Source organism: Rhinichthys klamathensis, unplaced genomic scaffold (genome assembly GCF_029890125.1).
Source record: "Rhinichthys klamathensis goyatoka isolate OS25496 unplaced genomic scaffold, OSU_Roscu_1.1 h1tg000571l_1, whole genome shotgun sequence".
In the NCBI taxonomy this organism is placed as follows: domain Eukaryota; kingdom Metazoa; phylum Chordata; class Actinopteri; order Cypriniformes; family Leuciscidae; genus Rhinichthys; species Rhinichthys klamathensis.
This window is the reverse complement of record NW_026607037.1, coordinates 1,744,247-1,755,042: the sequence shown is the minus strand read 5'-3', so window position 1 is coordinate 1,755,042 and position 10,796 is coordinate 1,744,247. Positions and strand designations below refer to the sequence as shown.

Genomic DNA, 10,796 nt, shown 5'->3' with positions numbered 1-10,796 from the left:
ATACACTTTTATGCCGATGTTTATTTTAAACTCTCCCTTTTTCTTTTTTTGGTCTCCTCTGACAAAATTTTTGCTTTCTTCGCTTTCTTCCGAGTAGCTGTTGATTCAGCCATGACGACAACATACAGACGCCGGCAATCAAACGCGAGTTGAGCTCTCACGTTAGAATTTGAGGAAGTTGTGGTGGTGGGGGAAGTGACGTGTACCGTAAAGCGGTCGAATTTTGTAGTTCTTTTTGTGCTCGGGTTCCTACCCGAAACCCGAAGTTACATAGTGCTAGTAAAAGCGATACAGACACCTTCAGGCTTCGGCAGACGTGTCATTCAACCTATTGTAAGTCGATGTACCATCTCAATGGGTTTTGGTAATATATTATAAAGGTTGAAAAGTTCCACAGTGTGCCTTTCATTTTTGGGGTCCAGTAATTGCCTTTAGATTTTAGGCTCTCTAAAAAGAAAAACAGAACAGGTTTAGGACATAAAAAATGAAAGTAACTTATGTAATTACTACACAAATTCACATTATAAAAAATGAAGACTAAAAGAGTTTAGTGAAAATCCCTACACTGTTAAAGACCCAGGGGAGAGGTTGTCAAGTTGTCAAGTATTATTCAGAGATACTCTGCACGTAATCTCTCATTCTTATAAACTGCCATACGAGTCGTTACATCCCAATCTGTCATTTCTGGTCTATTTTTAGTCCCAAGGGTCCTGATGTCATGGTGGTCTCTCTATTATCCTGTTGCTCTTCGTGACTGCAGTGATGATTCCTTTGTTTGAAGAGAAGAGTGGTCTGTCATATCCCAGTCAGGCACAGATAACATTTATATCAACAACAATCCATGTCTTTATCAATCACAAGTGGGTTCATTAATGCATGAAGTGTCAAAGCCCAGAAGAGATTTTAAAGAAAATATTGTTCTAATATGAACGCTCTTCAGTTTGACATGAATATGAGCAATTGATGACAGCCGTCTTATGATAATGATGAAGTGCAACATGAAGTGCAAAGTATGACGTAAAATAACACTTTTACATTGCTCCCAGGCTTAGTTTGACACATTCTTGCAGCTGCCTCTGAAACTTTTGTTGCCATAGATACAAGACATGCACTTGCTTCTGGAGTTTCAGCGAACTCTTCTAGAACTGTTGTTTCCATGACAGCAGCTGCACTAGATGGTTCTCTGGCAGGGGCGTCATGCAAGCCAAAATTCTGGGGGGGCACAATCTGAGACGTTGCAATTGTTTTCTGACGGGTGATATGGATCATGTTAGGAGGGGTCAGGGGGTTTCTCCCCCTAAAAATTTGTTAATTCTGGCTGCGAAACATACTATTTCAATGCAGTTTGGGAGGGACAGAAATACCTTAACGGAGCTAGCAGCAACCCTCCTCTATCTGAGGACTAAGTTAAAGTATATGTGTATCTTATATGTGCATTATAAGATGTTTTGAAGGCCAAAAAAACTCCTAAAGTTGAGCTTTGACTGATAGGCTTTTCATTTTTGTCTGTCAGTGAAGAAAGTAAACATAGGGTCAACTGATAGGTTGATTTATGAATCATTTTCTCAGACGAATTTATTTACTGAAAGCTACTAGGAAAGCTAGGTAGCCTAACTAAGTTTATTAAATTCATTCACAGTACACATTCATTATTGATCTTATGCCTAATACAGGGCCGTAGACAGGGCTTTATAATCACAGAGGTCCTAAATTTGAGGTGGGTAGGGGGTTCAAATTTTTTATTTCTCTGATATGTGCATTTCAAGACGTTTGAAGGCCAAAAAAAGGATAAGAAATAGCTTTGAAACCATGTCAGTGGGCAGACTATTTGTCAATACCTGCTCTCACCTCTTATTCATCACTCTTTCTTTTTCTCTCAGTCTCCTGATCTTTCCTTCCCCTCCTAAAGCTGAGCTTTTTTAATTTACTTAAGGCTACAAATTGTACTATATTAATTCTCAATATGTACACATTCATTATTAATCTTTCTTGTGCCTAACAATGAAAACGTCTTTTCCCCTCACAATGACAGTAAACTAATTATTAGCCTACATTACGAGTCATGTTACATAGGCCTATTTTCAGCTCAAAATGGCGAAATTAGACAAAAGTACATTCGTGTGCCTGATTATGTTTGTCCTTCGTTTAACATTTATGAACTAAAAAAACTGTCAAATATGAAATGTTTAGTTTAGCTACTTACATCTCGCACTTGACTGTACACTGAAGCGTCGAGTCTCACTGCTAAAATTCGCGCTCAGCTTCTGTGAACATAAAGCCCGCCTACTTTGATTTGATTGGTCATCTCAAATATTCTGACATTGACGAGCAGTGACAGACCAATGAGGCTCAGATGAACACGCACACACACACACACACACACACACCCTGTCCTCTGTTTCTGACGTGCGCTCCGCTCGGCACCGCTGCGGATTGAAGATGAACAACGCGCTGAATCTGATTATAACAAGACTGAAGAAATAAAAAATTATCAGGGAGGAAAAATCTGAGGGGGCACGTGCCCCCTCACTTTGAATGGGCATGACGCCACTGTTCTCTGGTGATGTATTAAATTGCATTATTACCTCTCTCTATATATATATTGTTTTGGATATTGATATTTTGCTGTTTCAAAGTTATTTTGCTTGCTTTTGATTTAATGCCTTAGATTGCTATTATTATTTACCTGTTATGCTATTTACTTGCTTTCGATTTAATGCCGGGTGAAATGCTATGTTGTGCAAATGGCAACTCAGAATGATGTTGCATTTTGTGTGTAATTGAAACAAGATGAGATGAGCAGAAAATTGTGAAAGTTGTAGCGTATGTACTGTTTGTAACCGGCAACCACAAAAGGTTAACGAGAAGACAAACTGGGATGAAGAGAGCATGCTGCAACCTCAAGAAGTGAGCCAGATGAACGCTTCAGTGAAGAAGTCCGACGGGTTAAGCAAGAGATACAGAGACTGATGAAGATTGGATATTACAGGACATTGATGAATTAATGACTAATATTGAGGTGGAATTGCCCAAAAAATAATATAAAAAAAAAGTCTGAGGAGTAAAGGCCTCCTCAGATGCTGCCCAGGGGCGGACTGGCCATCTGTGTGATCTGGAGAATCACAGAACGGCCGGTACTCCAGGACGGCCGGCGGGCCGGCCCACCGGGCCACCGGCCCACCACCCGCCACACACGCAGTCACAGACATCCCAAGTCTCCCGGAAGTTCCCCGCATATTTATAGCGGCTCACTGATGCCCGCAAATTAGTTAAAATCTCTCGGAATCTAGAGCGAATAAGAGTGCGCATGCGTAGCGCGCGCACGGGAGAGAGAGGGAGCGAGCTAGAGACCTTGCGTGTGTGTGCTAGTATGCGCGTGTGCCTCACGAAGCGCATGTAAGGACCCAACCAATCAAGTGCGGGCGGGCTTTTATCTCTACTACTGACGAACCGAATTAATCAGAAATTACTTTGCAAGTTACTTGCTATGATGTTAGGAAGTGATATTCAGCTTGCTACATTTTTAATGATTACAGTAGTTAAAACAGCTAAACTTCAACATTTTAGCTGTAAAATGCCACATGCAGTAGCTAATATTAAGAAATATGTTGTGCTTTTACTTTTAAAAATGTTGGTAACGTTACAGTTAATGCTTACAAACTTTGAAGATTTTGAATACAGAAGTTACATTTGTAATGGTGTAGCCTATTTTCATTTAGATGTGGTATTATTATTTGTGCAGTAGCTAAGATTAATTACTGCATAAATTAATTAAGATTATTAAGTAATAAATTCATTTTAAGACAGCATGGAATAGATTGTATAATTTGCTGTTAGCTAGGTATAGTATTATGAGCCACAATTAAAGTCTTGTGACACTCATGCCAGGCAGCAGGCGTTATTGTTGTTGTTGTCGAGTTTCCGCGCGCCGATTGCTTTGGGCCGGGCCTAGTCAAAGTCCAGGGCCGTTTTTTAGTCCCAGTCCGTCCCTGATGCTGCCTGTGTGAAGGATACCCGAGGGGCGCTTAACAGCATCTACAATATTGCTGGTTAAAGGCTAGTTTTTTTTAGCTTAAGTTGATTTTAAGTTTTATTTAATTTTATTTTGCATTAACTGCTTTGTATTGTAACCAATAAAACAAGTGTTTTATTGTTACGATTGCCTCCTGTGAAACTTTACTTATAACGAACTGAGCCTTAAAAATGTTTTATAACCATGTTAATCATGTTTGTGCTGATATATTCCAATCAAAAATTATTATTATTATTGTATATTATTATATAATTGTTAGATGCTACATAGTAGGCCTACCATTGAAATCCAAACAACTGAATCATGATGTCAACTTAACGTTAATTGTGATATTGTGATAAAAGAAGCCACTCTCTCACGATGGAGTCTATGCGCAATATCTGATAACGGTCGGTAGGTGGCGATATTTCCTTGCGAACAGCAGAACTGGGCGGAGACACTCGCACTGAACAACAGCTGAACAACCATGTTCATCCGGTTCACATGATCATGGCGGTACCTGCTGTTGCTGCTGATTCTTCCTCCGTAGAAAACATGCCAGAAACTGCTAATGGACCCACGGAGGACTTCACCGAGGCCCAGAAGCGACCGCAGTTCGGCACTCGCTTCCTCACAGACCCGCGACAGGTGTTTCAGCACAACGCGTGGTATGTGAACTGGCTGTCACACACACACACACACACACACTTACAAACTCCAGACTGCAAACACAATATTACAGTAATCACAAATGAATGGAAAAGTCATGGAAATTGATGTCAAAATGGGTGGGAACTTAATTCTTTAGAAAGTTCAAAACATGTCATATTTTATATTGTGGAGTGATTAAATTAAAGGACTTATATTTGACCATTATCAGAATACCGAATATATATGAATGTATAATATGAAGAATATGTATGAAAAATGTGACCCAGGACCACAAAAGCAGTCATTTTTTTTAAATTGAGATTTATACATCACCTGAAAGCTGAATGAAAGCTTTCCATTGATGTATGGTTTGTTAGGATAGGACAATATTTGGCCGAGATACAACTATTTGAAATCGGGAATCTGAGGGTGCAAAAAAAAATCTAAATATTGAGAAAATCACCTTTAAAGGTTTCCATTTCTGTTGCCGATTGTGCTGCATCCACTTACAAAAATAAAATTTTGATATATTTAAGTTAGGAAATTTACTAAATATCTTTATGGATCATGATCTTTACTTAATATCCTAATGATTTTTGGCATAAAAGAAAAATCGATAATTTTGACCCATACAGTGTTTTGTTGGCTATTGCCACAAATCGTGCAACTTAAGACTGGTTTTGTGGTCCAGGGTCACATATGATGGATGTAGAATGACAAAATAAAGCATTGATTAGCTGTAGTTAATAGTATATGTAACAAAAAAGTATGCTGTTGTAGTTAGTTAATCAACATAATTGTACAATTATATTTGTCCGTCATTGTAGTAGAATAATATGTGTCCGACCGTCATTTTAATACACCTGATTTGTTTTCGTTCTCACTCACTGTGATGGTGTTTCACCTCTTGTAGGGATAATGTAGAGTGGTCAGCAGAACAGGAGGAGGCTGCCCAGAAGAAAGTGCAGGAAAACGGTCAACCTCTCCCAGCAGAAAAACAAGGTATCAAACACTTCATCTATCACCCACCTAATGTTTATAATGCTTTAATAATAAAAATACAATTGAAAGATGCAAAAATACAGTTAAATATAGTTACATATTTTTAATTAGCTTTTAGTTTATCTTTATATTTTCGGTTTTCATTTTAATTTTATGTGCTTTTGTCAGTTTTATTAGTTTTAGTTGTTTTACTTCTATTTAGATTTTATTTCAGTTTTATTTTTAGTTGCAAATGCATTTGGGGGGGGGGGGGGGGGGGGGGGTTCTTTGAAGTTTTTTAAGTTTAGGTTTTATTCTGTTATATTTAATTTATTACAATTTTCTATAAAACAATTTTAAATAATTTTAATTTACAATAACAACAACACTGTTTCTATCAGCAGGTTTTTGCTGCCTTGGTTACAAAGACTTGCTCATAGGGATTTTTCTTTTCTTTGTTCATATCTCTCTTTCAGAGGAGTTTGACAGCAGGGCTAATGAGTACTGGAACGATTTCTACACCATTCACGAGAACCGTTTCTTCAAGGATCGCCACTGGCTGTTTACAGAGTTCCCTGAGCTGGCCCCTCGACAAAAGGCTCCACATGACAGTGAGGAGATGGGAACCGCAGTTCAGTATGGGTTAAATGGTGGTGAAGATGTTCCCTCGTCGCACATAGACACTACATTTCCTGGAGCCTCTGCATCCTATCGCATCCTGGAGGTGAGTTTTGTAATACAGTAGATGCATTTAAAGGGGCTGTTCACCAAAATAACTATTAACCTCACTCCATTGACTTTCATTATATGGAATAAAGGCCTGTTCGCACCAAGAATGATCATAATTATAAAAAAAAATGTTGATTATATTAAAACATGCACCAGTGGGAAATATTTCTGCAGTTTGGCCTGCCCTTCTGCCACTTTAAATGCTTGAGTTTTTTAAAGCAGGATAGATCCTGATTGGCTGTGGAAAAACTGTTCTGCAAGTGATTCCAACGATATTGTTTCACTGTGCTGTTATCATTATAGTTGTGGTATGGACTCTATTTTTGTTAATATATTTAGATCTTAATCGTAAACATTATAGTTATCATCCCTGGTTTGAATGGGTCTTAAGAGTGAGCAATTACATTTTTGGGTGAACTGTTCAGTAATAAAATGAAAGCCCTGTCAGTAGAATATGCTCACTTTCACCTTTTGTGTGTGTGTTTGGGGGTCTGTAGGTGGGCTGTGGAGTAGGCAATACAGTCTTTCCCATCTTAAAAACCAACAAGTGAGTCCAGATATAAACCAACCAGACCTGTCCAGAGTGTTTGTTACTCATGCAGATGAAAAATTCTTTTCTATTTGCTTTACAGTGACCCAGGTCTCTTTGTTTATGGTTGTGATTTCTCCAGCACGGCTGTTGACCTTGTCAAAGTAAGTAACAGGAAGCTTTTAATCTCTTTTAATTAAACATAGCAGGCCTTTATTTAAACTTGTTTGATACATTTTTTTTTGGCAGTCAAACCCTGAGTATGACTCGTCGCGCTGTCACGCATTTGTCCATGATATGAGTGATGCGTCTGCAGAGTATCCAATGCCAGACCGCAGTCTGGACGTCATTGTCCTCATATTTGTGCTGTCTGCCCTGCATCCACAGAAGTGAGTGTTAATGACACCGTGGGTGAGTTTTGAATTTGGACAGACATATTTATCTTGTTATATTACTATTTGTATCCCCTCCCTCTAAAAAGGTATTATTATTATTATTATTTTTTTTTTTTCAGTACTAAATAGATTTTTTTTTTCTTCTTTAAAAAACATAATGTACAGAATTTAAAGCTGCTGTCCGTAACTTTTTTGGGTTAAAAATTATCCAAAATAATAATAATTAAAAAAAACATAACCAGCCAGTGTTCAAAAATATCTGCTTGCTTTTGCCCGATTCAAAACGGTTAGCTTGTAATAATGATTTTAATTCCAGTGGTACTGGTGGATTTCCGCGGGAAATTCGAGCATGTCTTTGCGTCATTACGTCACATCTGTACACATAAAGAAGGCGTCCCGGCTAGTCGGCTATATTGCGTGAGGATGTTGGAGGTGGACATTTTTAGCCTTTTCTCACAGCATTAAATAATTAAACTTATGGCGGATCCAGAAAGGTTCAAACGACAATCACCAGTGACAACTGGACATTCACCACTTGTAAAACCCCAAATAATTCGGACTTCGGAGTGGGTAACGTTAGAGAAAAAAGAGACTGCAACTGGCCCACGCGAAAACAAGGATAAACATCGGTTCAAAACGGACGCAGAGACGGCTTTTTTTCTTTTAGGACAGGTAAGACATTTCAATAGTTCAATCGTGTAACAGTAGCACACTTGTTCGCTTAATTCACACAGTTACTGAGTTTCCTGTCTTTATTCGTTTAGCTATTATGGTAAATATTTTGAGCTAGCTATGAGAGGGAGCAATTCACCTCTACTCCAAGCAAACCAAACCGGCCTCGTCCGAAATTATATATAGTTTTAATTATGCATCGGATTACAGATACGTGTTTTTTTTTCTTTTCTTTTTTCTCAAAGAAAACCAGTAAAGAAACATTAATTTATTGGTATGACAATTAGAAATTAGACTGCACAGAAATAGAAACTGAACTACAGGGTAATCATAATACACATTAAATGTAGTCACAATGCTGATGTTGATAATTTGAGAACAAAGTATAATTTGAAAGGTTTGACGCGATCGTTATATTTAATCAGTACGATTTACTGCAAGGCTTTCCCCCCTTAGTTGATGTGGATGTTACTTACTTGTTCAGATGACATTTTTCCGATGAAAATTCGTATGTTGTCATGGTCATACTGTAGGCCTACTTCCAAATGTAGAATGTGTGATTCTGAATGCCAGTTTCCACATCGGCGCGGTGACTGACAGACTCGCAGTCTCAAAACATTGTGTTCATCCGCGCTGTTTCATGCCGATGTGCAACTCACGCAAAGTTAATAATTCCGCGAATAACTGCAATTACAGATTTCAAACAGAGATGGCGACAAAGAGGAAAAATGCCGGACTGCAGCTTTAACAGGAATGTGAAAAGGGTCCAGTGTTCATTTGTTTATCACCGTTGAGCAGGGTGATTTTTGTTTGTTCGCATTGAAGCTGATGGAATGATGTGCAGGTCTGAACATTTTTTGGAAAGGTCTTGAAAATTATATTAGAAAATGCTTAATTAGAACGGCCTGTACCCTGCAAATGATTTGTTACCATAAAGCAAGTAATATTTAAAACAGTGGTTCTCAACCATCTTCCATATGTACTTATGTTTAATTACAACATAAGTACATATCAGCTTAGATACAAAGGTCTTTGAATATTGTCTTGAAGAACCACGGCTTTAAAAGCTGTCGAAACTATTGGTAGATGATATGTAATTTTGATTGGTCAGTTTTGGTTGAAATAGCCACTATTTCATGTCTATTAATTTGTTTAAAATGTAACTGTGTAATGAGTGTGCTATTGTAAGTCGGCTGACAGCAGGGCCAATGTCATTATCACACAATAAACATAACAGAGTGACCTGTCGTCCCTCTTGATTGTCCACCACTAGCAGTGCATTAACTTCTCAACTTCCATCTGTTTCAGGATGCAGAACTCCATTAATAGATTAGCACGATTGCTGAAACCCGGAGGAGTGTTACTATTGAGAGACTATGGTCGCTATGACATGGCACAGCTTCGTTTCAAAAAAGGTAGATGTTACATCCTTGTTTTTTCATCCTTGATGTTACAACTTTTTTTAAAAATAATTTCTCAAAGAAGATTTTCGGATTGCAGTAGGTTGTCTTGCGTCACGTTCAAAACACTTGCACAAATGCAGCAAGTAGGCCTAATTGTGATGGGAGAAGAACCACCAAAATGTCAATATTGTAGCATTCCGTTACTGTAAAACATATTTTGGTCTGCACTATTTTTAATGTAAAGAGACCATGATTTTTATCAGCACAAACTTTGAAGAACTTGTTTTGTAAAATTTGAGTACAATTTTTTTTAATTTGTCATTATTAAATGTTTGTGTTTATTGACCACATCTGCCTATAAATGGCCTGTGAAGCTGATATTGCAGTAAACAACAACAGCAATACAACAACAGGGCTAATTGTTTGTCCTTTACTCAATCAGGGAGGTGCTTGTCTGAAAATTTCTATGTTAGAGGGGATGGGACACGCGTCTACTTTTTCACACAAGGTAATTGCTTGTTTATACTTGAATTGTACGCTTATAAGAACCTCTATTTGATGAATAAGCTTTGGTTGCACAATATATCATGACAGAATAACAGAGTAATATGAATACAGTTAATAAAAGAATGGCACACATTTTACAGGGATATATATTTTTTACTTTTGTCATTTTCTTCTAGATGAGCTGCATGATCTGTTTTCCAGTGCTGGCTTGGAGAAGGTCCAGAACATGGTGGACCGGCGCTTACAGGTGAACAGAGGAAAGCAGCTGACAATGTACAGAGTCTGGTTACAGTGCAAGTATCGTAAGGTCCTGGCGCCGCCTTAGAATCAAGGTTGCTTATTTGGAGAGATAGAGAACATCTGGGCTGAACCACGAAGATGTGGTGACATGGTTGTTTTAAAGATGATGGACAGGTTGTAACAACTTTGAAGATTGCGGTGCTGAAACATGCCATTAAGCGTGCTGAACGCACTGAGTGGAATGGAGACTCAATCTTATGCAGCCTACTTGGAAATGCTGATGGAGGACATGATGCATCTGAGGACCATAAACTGTTTGTTCATCAACTGAGTGATGTTTTTAAGGACTTTTTAAATGTTATGAATAAACTACATGACGGTATTAAATAAAAGCATCTTTCTGATTGTCAGCTACTTTTTCTTCCTTCTGCCTTTAGTCCTTTACTGGACACAAAGCTAAATGTGGACTAAAAGCCACATAACTCCTATGTTGATTTCATGGGCTCTGAGGTCGATAAAACAGGATTCCCACATTCGTGGAAAACCTGTAAATGAGGAATTTTTTGATTGGCTAAAGATTACACTTTGTAAGTGCAAAAATTATTTTCAAAATGGAAAAAAGTTTACAGTTAAATTATTCATTTACATTTATTAATTTAGCAGATGATTTTATTGAA

General features: G+C 38.0%; 1 protein-coding gene across 1 annotated transcript; it reads left to right on the top strand.

Annotated features, from left to right (window-relative positions):
• The first annotated feature begins 4,501 nt into the window (after positions 1-4,501).
• mettl2a (methyltransferase 2A, methylcytidine) lies at positions 4,502-10,515 on the top strand. The gene is made up of 9 exons (XM_056239878.1): positions 4,502-4,680; positions 5,577-5,665; positions 6,121-6,368; positions 6,871-6,920; positions 7,006-7,066; positions 7,152-7,291; positions 9,278-9,384; positions 9,815-9,880; positions 10,056-10,515. The coding sequence occupies exons 1-9, from the start codon at positions 4,517-4,519 to the stop codon at positions 10,202-10,204; spliced, it is 1,074 nt and encodes a 357-aa protein (XP_056095853.1). The 5' UTR covers positions 4,502-4,516; the 3' UTR covers positions 10,205-10,515.
• The last annotated feature ends 281 nt before the right edge of the window (positions 10,516-10,796 follow it).

Bases quoted from the DNA above. Each gene is read 5' to 3' on its own strand.
- mettl2a (XM_056239878.1), top strand. From the start codon at position 4,517: ATGATCATGGCGGTACCTGCTGTTGCTGCTGATTCTTCCTCCGTAGAA. The intron at 7,067-7,151 runs GTAAGTAACAGG...TTTTTTTGGCAG, and splicing joins CGGCTGTTGACCTTGTCAAA to TCAAACCCTGAGTATGACTC. The intron at 7,292-9,277 runs GTGAGTGTTAAT...CATCTGTTTCAG, and splicing joins TCTGCCCTGCATCCACAGAA to GATGCAGAACTCCATTAATA.